The sequence below is a fragment of the Cibotium barometz genome, chromosome 41, assembly GCF_041138505.1.
Source record: "Cibotium barometz isolate CiBa-2024 chromosome 41, ASM4113850v1, whole genome shotgun sequence".
Classification (NCBI taxonomy): domain Eukaryota; kingdom Viridiplantae; phylum Streptophyta; class Polypodiopsida; order Cyatheales; family Cibotiaceae; genus Cibotium; species Cibotium barometz.
Genome location: NC_141086.1, coordinates 31,967,665 through 31,990,713, shown reverse-complemented (window position 1 = coordinate 31,990,713; position 23,049 = coordinate 31,967,665). Strand labels below are relative to the sequence as shown.

At 42.0% G+C, this 23,049-nt stretch overlaps 1 protein-coding gene across 4 annotated transcripts in view; it reads right to left on the bottom strand.

Annotated features, from left to right (window-relative positions):
- Window positions 1-10,138: 10,138 nt before the first annotated feature.
- LOC147614868 (uncharacterized) overlaps window positions 10,139-23,049 on the bottom strand; it is an 81,146-nt gene continuing 68,235 nt past the window's right edge. For 3 of the 4 annotated variants that reach the window (XM_086780191.1, XM_086780190.1, XM_086780192.1), the window contains 4 exons: window positions 18,812-18,954; window positions 18,656-18,686; window positions 18,069-18,328; window positions 10,139-10,366 (listed from right to left, as the gene is read on the bottom strand). In XM_086780191.1, coding sequence (XP_086636317.1) covers window positions 10,319-10,366; window positions 18,069-18,328; window positions 18,656-18,686; window positions 18,812-18,954 — 482 coding nt within the window. In that variant the 3' untranslated portion in view covers window positions 10,139-10,318. Of the gene's footprint in view, window positions 10,367-16,504; window positions 16,643-18,068; window positions 18,329-18,655; window positions 18,687-18,811; window positions 18,955-23,049 lie in introns of all 4 variants that reach the window. The other variant, XR_015262995.1, reaches the window with a different exon arrangement.

The following is a 23,049-nucleotide window of genomic DNA, read 5'->3' as shown; positions in this document are numbered from 1 at the left end:
CTATAAATTGAGGCATTGCCCTAATGAGAATTTGCTGGTTTTTGAGTATCCATGCCTACATTAATCTATTTGTTAATTACCCACTAATTATGTCTTAATTATTTGCTAATCACTTTATTAATGATGTTGATTCTAGTGTTTGATCCACCATAGCTCATCACAATGCTCTAATTTTAACAGGCCTTGCCTTAGAGCCGCAAATTACAACTTCCCAATGTGGGTGTGCTAGCTTGTCCATCTCGCATCCTTACTCCATCTCATCATATTAGAATGCTCCTTACTAATAGGGTGAAGGAAGAGCTCTCTTTGCCTAGATGGAGGCAAATAGAGATTGTCCTTCGTTATGGTTCTATCTCTCTCACAAAAGGTGGGGGAATAAGAAGAAACTAATGCAAGAGGAAAACCTACAAACAAGCCTATCTAGCATGCATCCAAGCAAGATTCAATAGCATACATGCAAGGAAGAATAGAGAAGAAGGGAAGCTCACATGTATTCTATTACAAGCGACATTGCCTAGTGTCAAAAATGACTTATATACAAGTGACTAGCTTTCACACTAGGCCGACCAAACTTAAAAATATTCTGTCCCTTATTACTCATCTGAAGAAGCAAGTATGTACACAAAGTCCTTAGACTTGGAGTATCAAACCAACTCCGAATTGCAATCTGAAGTTATAGGGATCCGTATCATATACCTAATGGTTAATTTGAACCCTCAATTGTATCAAAATATAGTGATTAGTATTGATTAATCACTGATTAACAAATTAATCCACTATTTTGTGTGCAAAAAACAGAGTATGCGAGGAGTCCAGATCTGGTGCCTTAGACTTCAAATGAGCTCAAATGCTTTCAAAGGCCATCAATAGCAATGAGTCTAGTAGAGGATTTAGGCAAGAAACACAAGATTTGACCAAATATTGAAAGCTTAATCTTTGTTTTACCAAAGTCACTTGTAGATTTGATGAAGAGCTTGGATCTCACTGTAGACTTGATGAAATTGAATTCTGTCTTCACCAGCTTGTAGAGCATGCTTGAAAACCCCCGAGGCTAAGAGGAATTAGAGCAATTTAATTTGATGAAGTGAAAATTAATGATTTGCTCTGCAGAAAAACGGAGCTTGATAAAAACGCGATTTCTCTTCATCCGGTTGGCGGTTTGCGCTTCTGATTTGACTGGCTAGAGTAGCTATGAGTTGACTATCTATGGCTAGAAGGGTTTGGGCTAATTTTATGTGTGCAAGGAGAGGGAGCTCCTCCACTGGCTGGGGGTACAGAGGCTAGTTGAAAAAAGAGAAAAATTTATAATTAGCTCCTAATCTTAATTAGTAAAATAATTAGCAAGATAATGGGCTCACAAAATGATGGATTCTAGGCATGACTCTGATACCATGTTAAAATTAGGGCATTGTGATGAGCTATGGTGGATCAAACACTAGAATCAACATCATTAACAAAGTGATTAGCAAATAATTAAGACGTAATTAGTGGATAATTAACAAATAGATTAATGTAGGCATGGTTACTCAAAAACCAACAAATTCTCATTAGGGCAATGCCTCAATTTATAGAGTTTACATCAAAGCATCTAATCCCACTGATTTCTCCTTGATTCACTCCACCTCTTTTGCTTGATTCTCTCCACCTCTTCACTTTTCCCAGAATATCTCCACACTTCCTAAATCTTCTCATGCTACCCTTTATTCTCTCCCAGTAGATTCTTCTCACCTTTTCACAGGTTCTTTCACATTTACTTATTCTCTTTTACAGCCTCTAACCAAGGGCTTGTTCCCGCACACACCCTATTCACTTGTATATTTCAACAAGGCCCACCGCCACATGATTCGGCAAGGCTAAGATAAGCTCTTGACTTGAACATACATGTTTTGCAAGAAATAATATTTATGCCATGATTAGTTCCCAATCATTCTCCTTTATAATATTATCATTTTGACACACTTGATAGAAGATTGCCATGGATTTATTTTGCATCCATACAAGCAAGGAGGCTTAAAGGTATATCCTTTTGACATACTTGATAGAAGATACCCATGGATTGATTTTGCATCCATACAACCAAGGAGGTTTAATGCATTGTACTGCTGATTTATAGATATCCAAAAAGCATTTGGAATAGTCCCAAGAGGAAACATGTGGCAAAAGATGAATGAATTGAAAATTATATGTAAACTCATGGTTGCCACCATATGAATACATGAGTAGTCAAATGCTATGTACGTAGTATGAGGGATGGTATTTTTATAGTGACACATCAAGGTGAAATAAGGATTTCTTCTTTTTATTCTTTTCAAGCTTTACATTGATTGAATTGAAGCAATCTTGCAAGAAATAATATTTGTGCCTTGATTGGTTCCGAATCATTTGTACACCATCATCCTTTTGGCACACTTGATGGAAGTCAACCATGGATTGATTTTGCATCCATAGTTGGTTGGTGGTGTGATCAATATACAAAATAATAAATTCATTCTTTTCAAAAGAAATTAGGGATTCCCTTTTTAATTTTCTATATTAAAATTAGCCAATGGAAGGAGACTTCAAACTACTTTGGTATCAAAATATTCTCAAACCACTAATGTGTGGTACTTTGGATAAAGGGGGATAAAAATCCTACTAAGGGGTTGGTGGTACTTTGGATAGAGGGGGATAAAAATCATACTAAGGGGTTGGTGGTGTGATCAATGTACAAAATAACATATTAAAGATTCCCTTTTTAATCTTCTCTATCAAAATCAACCAATGGAAGTAGAGACTTGGAACTACTTTGATATCAAAGTATTCTCAAACCACGAATGTGTGGTAATTTGGATAGAGGAGGATAAAAAGCCTATTAAGATTTTGAGTGTGGTATTGAATTAAAAGAACATTCTCACACTCCTTGTGCATGTCCCCTTTACGCCTTGGAGAGGACATGCAGTGAGGTTGAAATCAAAACGGGTCCCCTAAAAAGCATCTCCATGTAACATGTCACTCTATATTTTTGGGAAGATACCATTTTAGGCATCGCTTGGATAGATGTAGAAAGGTTCAAAAGAAGCTTTTTACAAACTTATTTATAGGGAAGTAATAAATCCCCTACACACTTCTATTATCGAGTCAAGAACTACACACTGAGTTTCTTAGGATGCAAGGGAACACAATCCTAAAATTTAGCATCTTCTTGCAGAAAGCTTGTGAAGATATAATGGCAAGAAAAATTTGACATGAAAAACACATGTAGGAGCAAGAAGGTAGAGGGTGGAGAGAAAATTATTGTTTGATTGATGGGGTGCTTAACACCTACTTATTATTGCCTCGAAAGAGACACTTGTTAACAAAGTATTTCTTTAGTAACAATACTGAGGGTGACTTTTAAGTATCAACACCATACATCACATTTAGATCATACCCAAAATCTTATCTTCTTCACAGAGAGAGGTTGTAGAACACCTCCCTATGTGACAAAACTAGTGTCAAAACATACTATCCACATGATTGGTGCTTTTTGATTATGATCTCCCCACTTACAATTTTAGATAGGATGACGGAAGGGTACATATATGCAATGCTCTCTTGGATTGTGGAGGGACATGTAGCAACACACTCTCTGAACATGCCCAACCCACATTGCTCTCCATAGATGTTTTCCTCACATATTTTAAAAATGCTAGAGCAACTACACCTTGTCCTTGCAGAGAAGGGGATGACTATTGCTTTGGCTATCTTCATTGAAGGTGCATTCCATCACCAAGATGAGCTCACTAGATGTACAATTTGTTATGGTAATATTATATGCACATAAGTTGTTATTCTATTCTTCTATGCACATAAGTTGTTATTGATTAGGTCTCAAAGCCGTATTTGATTTTGGTAGACATAGGTATGATGTGTGTGTGTGTGTGTGTGTGTGTGTGGATCAAAATGAAGAGATGGGATAGCCAATCCCATCTCAAAGCCGTATTTGATTTTGGTAGACATAGGTATGATGTGTGTGTGTGTGTGTGTGGATCAAAATGAAGAGATGGGATAGCCAATCCCATCTATCAAGTCCACAAGGACAAAATGTGATCTTGGGCTTTAACTAAACCAGATCACCATTACCTTGCTTGGAATTTTCTTGTAAAAGGGTGGGAGACTTTGTCATTTTGGTTCCATTATTTGGTCTACAAGAAGTTTGACACACTCAACAAGGAGGTAACCAAGAAGTGGTGGGATAGTCGGGCCCATCTATAAAGGCCACAAGGACAAGATGTGCCAACATGTGCTCTAAGAGACTACACCACAACAATAGCACATGAAAGGCTACCAATAGCATTCAAGAGGAAGACACGACTCCCAAGGAGCCAAAGGGGAGGCATGGAGGGAATCCACTATCTCTTCCACTACTTGGTTAAAGAGGGTTTGAAGCCCTTGTTCCTTTATGGCGCGCGCGCGGGCGGGGGGGAGGGGGGGCGCTAAGCCTCTTTGCTAGGTATGTGGGATTTCTCATCTTCATTAGGGTTTTCCTCCACGCCATGTATGTAGCTCGGATTTTCTATAGGATTCAAGTTAAAGAGAAGCTTTGTATGCTCTTACCTTAAGAATATAGAGTGATTTTTGGGAGCCGATTTTGGGAAAAGACATAATAACTAACATTTCTTACAAAAGCTTAAATGGATATTGTTGGAAGTCTTGAGGACCCTAGCGAGTACCCACGCACACATATGATGTATGAAATATTATGTTTATATTTACATTTATTTATAAATAAATATCATATATCATGTGTATGTGTATGTGTGTGTGTGTGTGTGTGTGTGTGTGTGTGTGTCAAATTTTGACAATCCCAATAACCAGATCTCACATTTGCTTGCAATCAAGTTAACAAGAATTAAAAGAAACTATCTTTTCAAAAAGCAAGGTAATATGTTTAATTTACATGTCATTAGACTCAAATTGGTCCAAAGTTGAAACTTTACAAACATTTGGAGGGAAAATCTAACATAGTATTTGGTACTTGTATGGTAGATCTAAAAGTTTCGTTGAAGTGGAGATTATCATATGCGATCGTCCAAACCATAAAGCCAAAGAAGAGGAAGGATTCTTACCTACCACCACTATCCCAAAAATAATAATTAGTATTTAACTTTATTGAGGGGAAGGCGAGTCTCGACACCCTTGTTATCGAGGTCACGACTTTATAGATCAACAATGCCACTGGTCACCCTCGCCTCAAATAGACACACATTAGTTTGGTTATAGAGAATATAGTTATTCAAACTATAAATTTTCAAGAAGTGATGCAAGCAACACCGTATAAAGGTTAATCAATAAAAACAAATTAGGATTCTCATGGTGTATTAGGTTACAGAATCCCCTATTAGAAAAGATCTAGAGACTTTACAAGTGCTATTTATGTGTATATGTACTTTTATAAGTGCTATTTATGTGTGTGTGTGTGTGTGTGTGTGTGTGTGTGTGTGTGTGAGAGAGAGAGAGAGAGAGACAGAGAGAGGTTGTTTATGTTTTTTTGTTTTTCAAGCCAAGGTCAAAAACGAGCACGCTCGTTCTAAGACTTGAACACAAAAACGCTTTTGTCATTAGCTTCGTAGTCTAAATGTTAAGAGATATATAATCTAAATGAAGGTAAAAAGTCAAAGTAAAAGAGTGCATGTGTGTGTGTGTGAATATAGACTCAACTATATAATAGACATGATGTGTGGTTCTATTTTCAAAAGTTAGACCATGCTTTGAATATGGAATGTAAGGGGTCTTTAGATTGCCTTTGGTTTATTTACATGACAACAACGAAAAGACATGCATACATCAAGGATCTTCTACATTTTAGTGAGGCAATAAACTTGATGTCATATATTTAGTTTCATTGTTTTTCCAGGTGACTAATTGCTTTAGAAGTTTGTACAAAAAAACTGCAGTGTAGATTTATAATGTGGTAATGATCCATTTTGGAAGCGTAAGTGTTTTATTGTGGCCACTTCAGGAGAGTTTAGGCTGCAAGTGGATACTTCACAACAGAAAATGAAGTCTTTGTTTCACGCGTCTTTCACAAATAAAAAGTACTTTTCCAAATAATGCAAATGTTGATTAGAGGGGTGCAGACAAACACACATTAGTGTGCACACAATTTAAAGCTCTTAAAAATTAGGTTATTTAACGTGTCTTTAATGTGTCATGAATTGATGTGGTGCACCATTGCAACTGGCATGAAAACAAAGGCAGTGCATTTTGGATTATTAGCTGGTTTACACTTCATTGTGGCCTCTTTGAGAGTTTACAAGTAGCTCCCATGACACTCAAGAGTCCTCCATCATATAACATTTCTCAGAAACCCAAGGGTGTAAACCAGTATGATTGCCTATAGGATACCTTATATTTTGATAGTTTTTTGTTTCACCTCAAATTGTGACATTCTTTGTTAAGTATCAATTGAGAACAATGCACCCATGTTGATGATCAGCAATATTGGTGGTGAGTGAAAGTGGCTGCCATAGCTGGGACCATTATTGCACTTCTTATAACCATTGACTCAAAATATTACAATCCTTGTTTTTGTTTGTTAGAAGCTTCAAATGTCTAAATTGCTATTACAGCCATAGGTATGTCAAAATACGCAGCGGAGATGATGACCAAATCTCGGAACACGAGCAAACGCAATGCAGAAAAACAGCACAAGAGAGGGAGAGAGACAGAGGCGTGTAACTCTGCTCTATATACACAAAGAAGATCATGAATACTGGTACAAATGTGACAAGGGACTGGGGCGCCATTTTATATGGCCCCCATAGTGCAGTCGGCCTGTTCCAGAGGCAGCCAACAGGCACTATACCTCCACGACCAGCCAAAAAGCCAGTCGGCCAACTGCAGGGGGTGTCGGCCAGCACATGTGGGAGGTCATGGACCTGAAGCAAAACAATCAGCCAGCACCAGCATGAACAAATGCAGTCGGCCAGCATCAAAGGTCCTCTTGCCACCACAGGGCTGCCACCCAAGCCACAGAAAAAGAGGAAAAAATGGGGGAAAAAGAAAAGATGAACATGAGATGGGACTGAAAACCCCATGCTACTCGGGTTGGAGCGTAAGCCAGCCATACTTCCGGCTACTGGACTCTCACCATCTGGGGTGCAGTACTCAACTGCTTTGGATGCCCGGACGGAACGAACACGCTTGATTAATGAACTCTGTCAAACCACCCCTTTGTCGGGGAATATAAGGGGAGTGAGGAAAAATGAGAACACCTACACGGGCGGGCGAACCCACAACAGAGGCCTTGGTGTCTGGTAAAGACAGGAGATGACTTCTAACACCCCCTCTCAGCTCCTGGCTGTGAAACCAACCACAGGGAGTTGGGGTGCCGCCTGAGCAAAGCCTGAGATAGCAACTTCGAGAAGAGGTCCACCGTACTGTCCTCCGTCGAACAGAACTCTAGCAAGATGTCATCAGCAACAAACTGTTCACAAACAAAGTGCCTCTGGATGACCGTGGGTTCCTCCAGTGGAAGCCCAATCCTGCCATGCAACCTCTGCAACCTTACCACCTCACAAGCAGCATCACAAGCAGCCCAGTACTCTGCCTCTGTCGACGACAAGGCAAAAGATGACTGCCTCTTATTACTGCTCCGTAAAACTGCGCCTGGGCCTGAAGTACATCTCCTCATGTTCGGATCTCCTCCGCAATCTGAGTCACTCCAACCGTGGAGTCGGACTCCATCCATCAATCCCCCTCCTGTGTAAAAGAGTCCATGATCCTTCGCATGCTGCAGAAACCACAAAATACGCAATCCTACCTCCCAAAGAGTCATCTGCAACCATGAGCTCAACTGCCTCATCAGGAAGCTCCCGTCCAATCTGGTATCCATCAACCAAATCAATGAGCCATTCTGCTTCCGAGTCAAAAAGGCATCACACTACTCACAAGGATCAACACCTGTTATGGTGGAAAGCCAAGTCCTGGAAACCTGCTGAAGACCACGCAAGGCCTTCTGAAACTTGTCAACCACCCCCTTTGAGTCTGGAACCAGGAGAATCCACCTCCTTCTGCAAGTAATCAACTGCCACCTGCCTGGCTTTCCGAGAGGTCCCCGTGGAAAGAACATCCTCATCTACAGGAGTTTCTTTGTCCCAAATGCTACGAGACATCAGAGCATAAGTTACCTGTTCAGTTTCCTCTGACTGACGAACACAAGAACCACCAACATCAGTACTGGAAAGTTCCTACCAACTGTTGCCATCAATTGGCAAGCTATCCTCCATCTGGTCCCGGAGTGACCTGCAACGTATCCACACTTAAGTGGTCATTACTAGACTGCCACTCATCACAAACTTGAGGACCTGGGAGAGAGTGCTGAAAGCTTGTAAACTCCATTCTCCACTCCGCCTTCCCAAACTCCCTGGCTTGTTGCCTTGTCCCGGAGAGCAACAAAATGCTCATCAAACTCCACCCGTACGCCAGTCTTGCAAACCTGATGTACTGACAACAGATGAAAACCAAGTGACGGAACATACAACACCTGGGAGGAATGCTTCCCCCCTTTGCCATCGGGAACTATCTCCAACCTGCCCTCACTGTGAACTGGGATAGTGGATGTATCCCCAGTAAGAATGTGACCAGAATACCTACAGAGATCCTGTAAAGCCGAATGGGAAGGAGTCATGTGCTTGGAAGCACCACTGTCTAGAATCCACTCCCGAGTATCCGTAGTGGCGAGTCCTGCTCCCGCATCGTCGACGACTTTGTAGGGCTCATAACCCGCATCTGTACTTCCAAGAAAATCCTCTTCATGGGCGATATCCTATTGTAAAGAGAAGCCAAATGCTGCCATATATCTCTGACCAGCGTCATATGCTTGATATGATTGATTACCTGCGGTGTGCAATTGAGGAAGATAAATGAACGGACCCTGACATTGACACGATCCTTTCGGGTTGACGGTAACTCCCCTTCCTCTACTTCCGGCCGTGGAACCCCAACAACGATGAAATTAGGAAGGTCATAAGACTCCAGAATATATTGCATCATAACCTTCCATATGCCGTAGTTGTTCCCGTCCAACTGAGGGTCCACCGGGAACGTGGGGAGTGTAGGGATCTCCACATGCCTCTCGGCCATCTCTAACAAATCTGCCATTGCGGGGATGTCCTTTGAAAAAGGGTGGGTGGGTGGGAACAAAGAAGAACTTACACCTGCAAATGGCTATCCAGCAAATCAGCCCGCCGTCCTCTTGCTTCTCCTCTTCCCAAACAGTCCCTAACAGTCCACCAATCAGCAACACAACAGTCCCCCTCTTGCTCACACAAATCCCAAGAACTATCTAGAGCCTAGGGCTCTTATACCATGTTAGAATACGCAGCGGAGATGATGACCAAATCTGGGAACACGAGCAAACGCAATGCAGAAAAACAGCAAGAGAGGGGGAGAGAGAGAGGCGTGTAACTTTGCTCTATATACACAAAGAAGATCCAGAAATACTGATACAAATGTGACAAGGGACTGGGGGGCCATTTTATATGGCCCCCATAGTGCAGTCGGCCTGTTCCTGAGGCAGCCGATAGGCACTATACCTCCACGACCAGCCAAAAAACCAGTCGGCCAGCTGCAGGGGGTGTCGGCCAGCACATGTGGGAGGTCGTGGACCTGAAGCAAAACAATCAGCCAGCACCAACATGAACAAATGCAGTCGGCCAGCATCAGAGGTCCTCCTGCCACCACAGGGCTGCCACCCAAGCCACAAAAAAATAGGGAAAAATGGGGGAAAAATACGGGGAGTGAGGAAAAATGAGAACAACACCTACAAGGGCGGGCACACCCACAACAGAGGCCCTGGTGTCTGGTAAAGACAGGAGATGACTTCTAACAAGGTAAAGTGCTTGCAATTGGAGAATCTCTTCAATATCAACTCGGCTTCGTGTTGAAGTATTTCAGTGGCTTCTATCCTCAAGTGTAACAGGGAAACTACACACGTGTAGCTCTGTGCATAAGCAATGTATTTCTGTGCATAAAATCAATGTTTCTCGTGGGTAAAGTATTTATCAGGCTCTCACTATACTATTTTCACATTACACCACTAAAAAGCTGTATGTGTCTGCACAAGAAACCATCTCTCTCTCTCTCTCTCATGGATTTGAGCTGCATACTCGCAGTAGGAAAATATTACCAGCACTCTTGCACATGTACAAAATCAAAGCAGCACACACACTGCCTGCTTTTGATATCCAATCCATTCTTGCTCACGCATTTGTGCATCCACATGTTCAGTCAAAGGCAAGGAATATATCAATCAAAGGCACAGCTAAGACCAACCTGATTCTCTCTTGCATCATATTCAAGTCAGCTTTTGCACCATAACAACACTGTCTCCTCTTAAAAACACCTGCAAAATGAGTCGACATGTTCTGCACACAGGTACAGCTCTCTCTCTCTCTCTCTCTCTCTCTCAACAATTTGAGTGCCCACTAGATAGTTCAATGGATTGCCCCAGAAAAATCACGAGTCAGCCTTAAGTGAGGGTTTAAGCCCAGGTCTAGCTCATTGTTTCCCAACATCCCTCCTTGGGGGCTACTCCTAGCATAGTAGTTGTTTGCATGAGTGCACAGCTAGGTGGTGTGGAGCAGTTTGGCTTGCCCTTACAGAAATTTGGAAGGGAGGCACCCTCGCTACGTTGTTTTTTTAGTGCACTCATGTGATAGGGCAGGCATCTCCTGAGTCCTCTGCTCAATGATGTGTTGCCCAAAAATTCATCCCCTCGTAACCTGAGGGCTCGCTCCTCGAGCTTGCTTGCTTAGCGGGGTTTTCATAGAACTATCATTGCGATTAAACACTTAAATTAAAGGCAGTCAAATCATCGCTTAAACCACAGGCACAACTTCAGAACTTGACATCACACTAGGACTAGAATGCGCCCCCCCGCACCCACCCCCCCCCTCCCCCGCTTCTTGGAGTTTATGTCAATTACCAAGAAGAAGTTACTTTACAAGCTTTGGGGGTGCTTACTTGTCTAGCATCAGATTATCCGGATTACAACATCAGTGTTACGACAACATTTGGACCTCTAACATTTTCCCAAAACTCCAAATCCTGATGTAGATATTCCAATATCTGTGCGAGTACTAATTCTTCCCCATATTCATAGGCCGCCTTCATAAATAACATAAAACACAGCTGAATCGATAAAACCGAAATACTCCATAAATATCCCAAATTCTTTTTTTTCCCGACTGGTCTTAGGCCCAAGATCCTCCTAATAGTTACTGATTTTTCACCGCCCGTAGGCACTTAATTATCCGCCTATAGGCAATGTTGCCGAGGAAGCACCAAGGGGGGTTTTGAACCCATGACCTCTTGGTCCTAGGCAAACACCTTCACCACTTCAGCTATCACCTCATTGGCAAATATCCCAAATTCTTGTATAAGAATAGGACCGGAAACCTTGCAGGTGCAACTCACATGTGAATCTGTACAATTAAGCCAGTAAAATCAGTAAATCATCTGGCACAGGAAGAGATGGTGCTATACGGATGTTGTTCGGACTGGACAGAAGCTATACGTACGGCATAGTTCCAATCAAACGCCTGAATGAAGCAAACGTTTGGAAGAATGATAGGTATGAGATTGTTTGCCTCAGCCTGAGGTGGAATATCACCCCAAACACACACCCCTGACCAGCCCTACCCTCGACGTCTTCAGGCATTACAAATCTGAAATTATGAAATTATACAGCTTGAATTATGAAATTATACAGCTTGAACTTTGAACTATGCAGTATGAATGATGACAATGAAAAGCTCAAATTCTGAAATTATAAGCATGAAATTTTGGAACATTCTCAATTTCTGAAATTCTGGAAAGCTCTGAAAATATTTGGAACATAACATTTCATAAACTAGTTCTAGGGCCATCTAGGCTGTAGCTAGTAGCAAATACTGAATCATGAGTGATGAGTCATGACTCATGACTCATCCTCGAGAGTTGAGGGCTGAGGCTTGGACCTCAACTAGATTCCTCATCCTAGTCTTCCTCCACATGAGACGGAGATGCAGCAATCTCAAGCTTGCTCTTCAATAGCGACTTCCACTTGTGCTTTTGCGGCTGCCCCATCCTCCTGCACTTCGTTGATCATCTCCAAAGTAACCTCCATCTTCTCAAACCCTCTAGCCTTGACTTTTGAAATGAGTCGAAGGTTCATGTGTATGTAAACCAACTTCTCTGTGTTTGAAGGCTTCAACATGTTCCTTCTTTTGTGTGTATGAGAGGAAGTGCTCCAATTTCTCTCACATAGAGAGGTTGTACTCCCTTGAGGAAGCACACAAATTGCCAATGCCTGCAATTTTGCAGTACATGCACCAAATGCCTCCCACCACTTGACTGATGCACAAAAGTTGTGTTCACCCCTTCCTAAGCATGGGACTATGGTCTGGTTCTAAGCCATAATAAGAGCTTGCATCCATTCATAATTTACTAACTTGATCTCTCTTTTTTTACTATTCTAGCTAAAATACCTTTTAATTTTTTTGACCTTTTCACCTTATTAATCTCTAGCATTGCTTCCAAACTCGTTTAGTAGAGGTAGATGCCCCTTTGACTTTTGCCTTGTGGTTACTTTTTGGATTTTATCCAAACTCTTTTACAAGAGTATGTTGTACACATGCCTTCATGCTTTTGTACTTGGATAAGGCTTGTTCTCCAACATTCACCCTCAAGCGTTATCCTAGTATACACTCCATTTGGATTAATCTATGCCTATGACATAGTTTCACTAGAAGTTGTGTCTAGTTCTATCCTTCTAGTTTAACTAGAAGTTGTGTCTAGTTCTATCCTTCGAGTTCATCTTTGTGGTAGACCTTTAAAAGGTCCACAAGTCTTTATACGCTACAAAGTTTGCATCTTCTTTGTAGGTTTCTTCTTCTTCCTGTGTGACATTAGCTTATGCTTTCTTGTGAAAACAATTCTTCTCATTGTGATTGTTTTTCCCACAATGTTTGCAAGGCTTCTTGGCATTGCAATCCGTCTTTGCATGATTGTTCCTACCACAAAAAGAACACTTTTTACCTTTGAATTTCTTCATTGTGAAGGAGGAGTTATCCCCGTCCGTTGCTTTGTTCTTGACCTTTCTTTCTTCTTCCTGTGGTTGAATTACAAGACCATAGAACTCTCTGCAAAGAAACTTCAGAGTTCCTTGCCTGAGCCCCAAAAAACTTGTCTAGCTTTTCGTATGCTTGTTTGGACGTTGGGAGATCTGCAACATGGTGTATAAAATTATTAGAGAGTTCTAGGACTATGAGGTCAAAGGCTCTTTGATCTCTCAGCTTTCATGCTTTTTGATGCACCTTCATTCTCACGCATCGTCTCTTCCACTTCAATGAAAGGCCAAGGGTCCTCCCTCATGAGACTAAACTTCAGCTAGCTTAGTCTCTCAGGCAGCAGGGAAATTTTTCCCATTGAATTTTTCAATGAACATGTGGATAGCCATGATATGCTATGAATCTGAGAAGGTCTTAACAGAGAAGAGTTTCTAATACCAGTGTCTATTCCCTTACAAATAATGCCCAGGAAGAAATTAGGGTTTTCAAAAATTAGGGTTTCTAGCAATTAGGATTTTCAAACAAGGGGGTTTGATCAATAATGCTTTAGCAACACCTTAATGCTAGATTTGCACCCTCAATTGTAAAAATTAACGAAGTAATTTAGCAACACCTTAATGCTAGATTTGCATCCTCGATTGTACCAAAGTAATTATGGCTAATTAATTTGATTAAGCAAGCAATTAGGGTTTTCAAACAAGGAGGTTTTGATCAATAATGCTTTAGTAACACCGTGATGCTAGATGTGCACCCTCAATTGTAACAAGTAATTAAGGCTAATTAATATGATTAAGCAAGATTTGCAAAAATTTGCAAAAGGCCCAAATCGACTTTACTTTCCTGAGGTCGCTTCATGGACTGATGTGTGTGCCGATTTGGGCACGTTGTTGGTTGCTGCTCGGGATGCGTGCATAGGACTAAGCCACCTTTTTGCTACTGCTGCTAATAGAGTATCGAGGCTGTACGGACTGTTTGCGCCTGTACAGACTCTTGTATGGCTGGCAGCACACGGGCGTACGGATGGCGGCGCGTGTGTACGGACAGGGCGCTAACGCTCGAGGCAAAATCAACTTATAGCTTTGATACCAAATGTAGGAAACAATGAAGTGGAGGCTATGGTCAATCATAGAAACATGGCTATAGCTAAGGCATAAAGAGAGAGAGAGAGAGAGAGAGAGAGAGAGAGAGAGAGAGAGAGAGTGAAATAAGACAGGACTTAATATGAGAGTGGCAAAATGATTTAAAAATACTTGCTTAATTATCATTGAGAAGAGTCTTTAAATAGGCTCCATACAGCTACCCACCTTCAAAGTACTCACACATACAAAATCTCTTCATATCCCTCGTCACTTTCTATACCACCTTCTATATTTTTTCTAAAACAATAATGAAAATGAACAAATAACTGAACATTATCCTTCAAATCTCTCTCTTAATCATAGTCACAGTAAACATTTTATCCGTTTCATCATTTCGACATGTCTCGTTTCATCTATAGAGATGAAACGGACAGGTTTCGAAGTGACTAGTGAAATCAAATTGCGAAAAAGTGAGAATTTAAGCAAAAACGTAGGAAATTTCAACAATTGGGTGTGAAATTAGATGTGATTCAGGTTGAAGTGTTGGAATTTATAAATTGGAGGAAAGTGAGTAATTGAAGGAAATGGGATTCATAAATTAGAGGGAAGTGAGTAATTAAAGGAAATTGGGTGTTAAACTAGGTGCAATCGAGGCTGAAGTGTTGGAATTTATAAATTGGAGGAAAGTGATAAATTGAAGAGCTAGTGGAACGCTTCTACGAAGTTTCGACCAATGGATGTGAAATTAGATGAAATTCACCAAGAAGTCGAATTTGGGCAAAACGGTGTTTCGACCATTGACGTTGAAAGTATAAAATTGGGATTTGTAAATTGGGAAAATAGAAGAGCTAGCGAAATACTTGTAAGAAATTTTAACAATTGGGTGTGAAATAAGGTGAAATTGACAAAGAAGTCAAATTTGAGATTGTTACACATAGTCACAAGCATAGTTGTCAGGTACGAAAAGTTCGATTCGGTACGGTACGTTCAAATACGGTCTCGAAATACACCGCTAAATTTTGAAAATAAAAATACGGTGGAGGTACGGTCCATTAAAAAATACTTAAATATACGATGGAGGTACGGTCCATTAAAAAAAACTTTAAAATACGGTGGAGAGAGGGATCCCGGGAGAAGGAAAGGGAGGGAGAGGGAGAGCCTTGAGCCTTGAGGGGGAGGCTTGAGCCTTGAGGAAGAGGGAGAGAGCCTAGAGGGGACTCAAGGGAGAGGATAGACTTGAGCAATGAGCACTTGTGAGGGGAGGGTTGAGCAATGAGAACTTGTGAGGATGGGGTTGGAGGAGGGCCTATTATATACATAATAGGGAGAGGCTCAAGGCTCAAGCAAAGGCAAGTTGGTAACCAAAGGGCCAAGGCAAGCAAGCAAAAGCTAAGCAATGAACAGCCCCGAAAAACGCCCAACAAACGGCTCTCCAAACGGTCAAAAACGGCCAAAAAAAACAACGAACAAAACAGTCAAAAAAAAACGAGTAGAAAAAAAAAACGGTCGCCTGAGATCCGGATCGAACCACCAGCGCACGAGCCGTACCAAACCGTATCGAATCGAACTTGGGGGGCAGTGCGCGAACCACGTGCAACTATGGTCACAAGAAAATTTTTGTGTATTTCATCGTTTCATCTTTACAAGTTTTTAAAGAAAATGAGATGGAGAGGAAAAGAAAGTGAAGAGGAAGAGAAAGAAGAGGAGAAGAATAAGGTTGCTTTTTTCAATCGAATTTGGACGAAATGGCGTTTCGGTTGGGAGTGTTTCGTTACATTTCAAAACGTTTCGTCCGTTTCGTGTTTCGTAGGGACAAAACGGGTTTTCATGTGACTATCATCTTATTTTCCTTCACACCCATCATGTCCCTTAACTACTCAAACTTGACTTTTCAAGCAGTTTTGCGAGAATATCTGCTATTTATTTCTGTGAAAAGTAATAAATGTAGAACACTTGTGCCTATGTGCTAGGGTTTTCGTAGATAGAAAAGAATGCACATATACATCACACACAAGCTACCAACAATGATGATGCATATATATGTGCGCCTGGGAAAACGGGGAAAACCATATGCATTTCTCATTGCTAGGCATTTACATAGCATTTCTCTAAAGAGTGTGACTGGCCATGAACATCTTTGGCAGAGAAGGACTGTGAATTGACGTCTTCATTCTTAGTTACTTCTTGTACTTGACTTTCAATTGTAACAATTTCTTCTTGTACATATATAGACAGCAGCTTAGGACTCGTGTGTGTGATGTATGTGTGATTCATCTATACCCTTTTCTATCTCTTGTGCTACAATTGGTATCGAAACCTAGTGAACGTGCACTTTTTTTATTTTTTTGGCACCTGTGTGCGTTGATTGCTTGGATAGGTTGTTCTTGAGTATCTACCTCCAAGGCTTGTAGTTAAGTAAGGATTGAAACATCAAGAACCTCAGTCACCTTATTGTCCTTGGATTGCACTGTCCAAATGAACCTACACAGGCTATATTCAGAGAGCTTAGTGTTAGCCATCCATCACTCCATTTTGAACCTTCGTCATGAATTGCATCCTAGCTCCCTTCTAGCATACAGTCTGTCTCCGCATTCCATCCAACCATCAAAGATCCCTTTACATGAGCAGACATGTGGAGCATATACCAAAATAATCAACAGTTCATCATTTTTCTCAATCCGTACTTAAAATTTTGTACAGTGAAAGTTTTTGCTTTCTACGAGTGTTCCCTTGTAAAAAAACACAATAGCGGAAGCACAATCAATACAATACAAAGCATTGAATTGCAAAAAGAAATGGAGAGTAAACATTATTGCTACTTGCAAACTTTGATTACAAACTGATGGTAGTCCACCCACCCGTGTGCTTTGGGTAAGGAGCTTTGATGCCGATCTAGACACTTTGGATAGAGGATGTATTGCTTACAGGAGTGCTTGAACTCAGTGAACTCGATGATAAACAAAGGCTGCCAAACTAGTCTATATATAGTACCCAGGGTCGGCATGGACATAGGTCGGCCACGTCGGCCAACCCACGACTTGGTCCAAAATGACCGACTGACCATATTATCCGTCTGGGACCTTATTAGACTACAACATTGCCCCGTAGAGACTTTTTGCAGCTCCCACAGCCATTTGAGACTGTCTCGACCCTCAAAAGGGACCCGCACCTTGAGAACAGGGTGTCCTTTACTGTCCAGCACTCATAAATGCGGTCACATAGCTAGCATGCATCCTACTTGGCAAAGTGCTAGGTCTACATAAGCAGTCTCCACATTTGGCCACCATCAGTGTCTAAACTAGGAACTGCCAGGTGCTTGGGTGCTCACCACAACGGCCACTCCTCATATAGGGGGGCTTACAAAATAGAGCACATCCGTCACCAGCAAAATAACAATACGAGGGTGGAGCATTGACCAAATGCTTTTCCAACAAGTTGCACCTTCTTCTAATTGAGTCAAAATATAAACCATATCTTCTATCTTGATGCTTGTTTTATTCGTTTGATTAGGCTAGCCTCTTTGCACTATAATGAGTTTGAGCAACAAGTGGCAAGTGTGCATGTGTTTGATTCACCAATGCTCTTCTTACCAAATCTCACCAGAAGAGCTTGACCCCTGTTTTTATATATGGTATAAAATTAAGGTCAAGAATGGAAAGTAGACTCCTAAATTCTGCAGACCTAGATGAGTTCCTCGTCTACCTATTATGCAGCATGAGCCTTTTTTCTTTTTATGGGGTGGCACCAGCAGATGGGGCTAGAAAGGGCAGCAAAGAAGCAAGGGCACTTAACCTCATACAAGTGTGTACAACAAATAAAGGACAAACAAAAAAGATGGAGCCTGCCTTTACTCTGAACCCCCTCATACTGTAGTGCCTCTATTAGTACAAAGAAAAAAAGTAAAGATAGAATGAACCTGCTTGAGGTGCCGCCGCCTATGCTCCAATTTCGGAAATAGACGCAACTCTTTCAATCGATCTGCAATCTCTTCAATTCCAGTTGCAGAATCAGACGCAAGATGCACAGATTGCCCGTGTTCCTTACCAGCAATTCCAGTAGCAGTATCGGATGAAACGTGCACAGATTGCTCCTGCTCTTTATAAACAATTCCCTCCTTTGATTGCAATTGAGCAGATCGCCCACGTCGCTGCACAAGACGAGGAATCCAACGCCGCACTGTTCGTTCCACATTAGCCTGTCAGAATATCCATCCTTTCCTTCCCTCAAAATAAGGATATACACATGCATGCATACATGTGTGCAATGCTCACGCACACACATACATGTGTACAAGTATGTATGTGTATTTATTGTGAGTATGTGTGTGTATGTATGTATGCATAGATACACATGCATGTACATACACACATGTGCATGTATGTGTATGCATATGTATGTATATTTATGTGTGTAGCCGGCTGTATATATGTAAAAACACATGTGCACACATGCACACATACATAAATAAATAAAACAAGTCCAGTAATAATAATGACCCCTAACCTGAATACTCCTCATCAATGTCATGCAAAACCTGTCAAGAAATCGCCGAAAGAATTATGATGCACTCAGAATAGATTTTTTGTTTTCATGAACTTCAAGCAGACTCTGGTGGCTGGCTTGGCCTGGCAAAGTTTTGAAAAAAAGCACCAGGCGTACCATGTTGAGATGCTTATCAAAAGCAAGTAGAAAACCAGTAAGCGAGCCTCGAACACCCCGACAATGCCTCGTCCAGACTTTTATCCGCAACTGATGTCGGTAGCACTCTGCTAAAAGCCCTACAGGGCCATGCTTTAACTTTTCTGCAGACCAAAAGCAACCATTAATGTGTAGAATGAAGTGAGCAATCAGTCAATGGTCATTTAAGTTTGTTCAACACCTTTACAAGTCAAATCTTGAGACAGAAACCATGGCAATACCTTCTAGAGGTGTATAAAGCATTGAAGGTGTTAGGGTACAGTCCTTGGAAGCCTGGTTTATCTAGGGGCCCAATGTTGGCTTCTGATTCTCTCTCTCCTAAGACTGCTGCTCAACAAAGATGCTGAAAAAGGGAGAAGGTGAGCCCTCATGTGTGGCAAGGCAACACAGCCCCCCAAGCTGGTGGCCGAGTGGGTGAGCTGGCAAGTAAGCCACACCAGTTTCCCCAACCACTGCTACAATCTACCTATATGGCCACAGCTGCTGATGTAAAGACCTGTTTGGTTTATTGTTAGCTGATTCCAGGGCTCCCTGCCCTTGGCAAAACCTTCATTATGACCCACCACAGCCCACATTTTTGCGCACATGCCAGAGATATTCAAACTCTAAATGGTGTGGACACTGCTGGTGCCACACAAGAACACTGAATTTTTCATGTAAGCAGGCCGAGAAGAAATTCGATAATAATATGATGGGTATGGAAATAGTGGTCAGCAACCAAGCTACCACATGATGTTGCCATAGCAGCACCTCTCTACTCGACAAAGCCACCATCAGCTACTTCTTGCTGCTCCAGTTAACAGTAACACTCTCAAGAGAAACATAAAAGCTGCTAGTAGATCTCTTGTTTGAGACACTACCATTGCATGGGTAAACTTTCACAATTACGGGAAACGCTCAAAACACTAGCCAAAGCAACCATTCAGGAGGTCTCAGTGCCAGAGACACACTTCAGCTGTTTCAACCCTTTCCCATTTCAGAAATGGCACATTTCAGCTGTTTAGGCTGTTTCCCCACAACAACTAGTGTTTCTCCTCTACAGCCCCCATTTCAGGTCTTGCTTATGTACTTACTATTCGAATTGTCAGTTCTAACTCACCTTCTTGCTTCTCCTCTTCTTTCCTTCTCTTAGTTCTAACTCACCTTCTTGCTTCTCCTCTTCTTTCCTTCTCTTCTGTTTCCTCTCTCTCTCTCTCCATGATGAGATATGCCATGCACATTATTGTATCAATTTGGTCTCATAGGTCCACTGGGTCTTTAGTAGACGCTTACTATAGCCTTCTTTCTTTCTTTATCTCTCTCTTCGGGCTAGATTAAAATCACCTAGAGCCCATCATCTTGGGGTCTTGTAGGTTACACTTAACATATGTGTTTGTATTTGCTAAGCCATTATCATATACCATATTTTGGTTTCCTGAGGATGTTAAAACAATCCTCTCTCTCTCTCTCTCTCTCGCTCTCTCTCTCTCTCTCTCTCGATGGTGTGAGCACCTTTGAGCCCCTCCCTTCAGTTCATGCTGCGTGCTGGGGGCTGTTCGAGCTGCCCACCCCCTGGGCCGCCCTGCTGTCCGCGTTGTGCACCCCTTTCTATGCGCCCCTCCCTACTGTCCATGCCTCTCCCTGCTATCTGTGTTGCCTTGCTGTCCGTGCCCCTTGCTACGCGTGTGCCCTTTGTGCTGTCGTTCACTGCACGTCCCCTGCTACGCGCACGCCCACTGTGCTGTCTGCGTTGTGCGCGTGCCTTTGTCTCTCTTATCCCACTCACCCTGCTCAGGCCCCCAAGGCAACAGCTAGGGCGAAATAGCCAAGATGCACCTACAGGAGCTGGGGCATACATCAAGACTGTGGAGGACAACACTCAGCACCTTGGTTCCTGACGATTGCACAATGTAGCGGAGATAAGAGTGCAAGAGAGAGAGAGAGAGAGAGACAAGAAGAAGAACAATGACAAAGTACACCCGATTGGGTCCCAAATACCCTCTGAAGGGCCCCCACCAAGGACTGGTGTATTTGCTTTATTGAATGATGAAAAATGACTAACTGCCTGTCGGCATGTTTGAATAAGCTCCACGTGTTTTACTGGCACCTATTCACATGTGGCCACCAAACTTGCTGGCTGCCTGTGGTATGGCTGCCCAAGGTACCTACTTTTAAAGTCAATCTTCAAAAACACCTTAGCTCCATTCAGCCTGTAACATGCAGCGGAAGTATTTGTCATTGAGGATCCTGTCACACAAGTCTCACACCGCCTTCTGTATCCTGATTTTTGCGAGTTTAGTCCTGAATTACCCACTGAAGGGCCCCCTATCCCGTTACCGGAATAGTATTTGCTTTATTACTTTGAAGAGAATGACTGTGGACTGACGATAAGCCAAACGCAAGATCTCGGAGGACCAAGAGTCGGGCTGAACTGTACGCGGTTGTAGAAGCACCAATGATGACCGATCTCAAGCCTATGCACTCTTCCCAATGGATGTAGGAAGGCTGCAAATCTGAGGCTAAGAGAAGGGGCTGATTGGGACTGTTCTAGGCTGTGTATATATGCTGAAAATGAATGAATGAATGTGTTTTACCTTCACCGATAGGGCAACAAAACGATGATATGTGGAATGCTGAAAACTGTATGTATGCTGAAAACGCAAGGTAGTGATATGCTTCTACTGGCTGAATGCTGTGTATGCTGCGTTTTGTTGATGTAGGGTTGTATGCTTCATGCATTGATGCTCCTTGTGCTGAAGGAAAAACGCTTTACTCCAAGGAATGATGAGATCGAATGAGTGATGCAAAGCAAGCCTATTTATATGCTCATGAGTGGCTGGTCGATTGGCTGAAGGGCTGGCCGACTGTAGCCCAATTGCTACACAACTTGCATATGATGGATAATGGTGATTAAATGCTGGAAAATATGAAAAAAATGCCAGATAAATGCTAATAAATATCCTAAGGATATCAAATGCTATTTCAAGGCTTTTGCAATGATATATGTGCAATGGATGAATGACATGCAATATGCAGAGTGCTTTCTAATACAAACCCTAAGGTTTCTACTAACTCTACATGCATGAATGATTCTCTCCAAGTGGGTTAAGGGACTTGACTGACTCACTCACTCACTATGGCTGAGGAATGACCTACGTAGCTCGTGCCTGACATAACCTCGACATAACCTCGACTGAGGATTACAATGGGGTCATGGCGTACGACAAATATCATCCTAAAGGGTACTAATACTGTACAATGTTGTACTCATGATGATGAGCCATCTTGTTACCATGCACTACGGTGCAAAGTGCATAAGACACAACCTCTCTAAGCTGTAATCAATCTGAGGCATTGGAAACATGCTCTTGATCGGCAACTTGTTGAGTGCCCAATGATCTACGCAAAGTCGGGAGAATCCATCGGATCACGGCTACGAATGGAGACACACTAGAGCATATGAAACCCAATTGCAGCAACTTGTGGAGTTGACGGTCCAACTCTGTCTCCATGGCCTTGCTCAGGCGATATGGAAACTTGCTCGTGGATTCGGAACCTAGAAGGAGTTCAATTTTGTGGTCCTCCGGTCTAGAGGTTATGCTCCTATTACACGAGGTTCATTAGAAACTTTGCCACCATTGCCGCTCCATTGCATGATCTAACCAAGAAGAAAGTAGTGTTCACATGAGGTGAGCATCAGAGACATGCCTTCAACCTATTGAAGGAGAAGCTTACTAGTGGACCGGTATTAGTCATTCCACACCTAGTGAAACCTTTTGTGGTGGAATGTGATGCAAGTGGGGGATTGTATAGAGACAATTTTGCAACAAGAAGGGCATGCATGTTGTTGTTGTACGCAAACTCAACTAGGGGTAAGTATATCTCTCAATTTGATTTTTGCTCAGATATGTAGCATTTGAGCAAATCAAGTATGGCTGAATTTGTGATCTCACTCTGACCATCCGTTTGAGAATGATATGCTAATGAAAAATTCAGCTTCGTGCCCATGTTATCAAACAATGTGGTTGCCTTTGAGAACCGAAGGTTGCAACATGCCAAGAAACACTTGCAGGTTATGAGAAAGAATCTCTAGCTGTGATGATTCATGCCCTTACTTCATAGAAGCATTATTTGCTTGAGGCTGATTTCATGGTGCAGACGGATCATCAAAGTTTAAGACATTTTCTAACCCAAACTAAGCTTTCTGAGAAGTATATGAG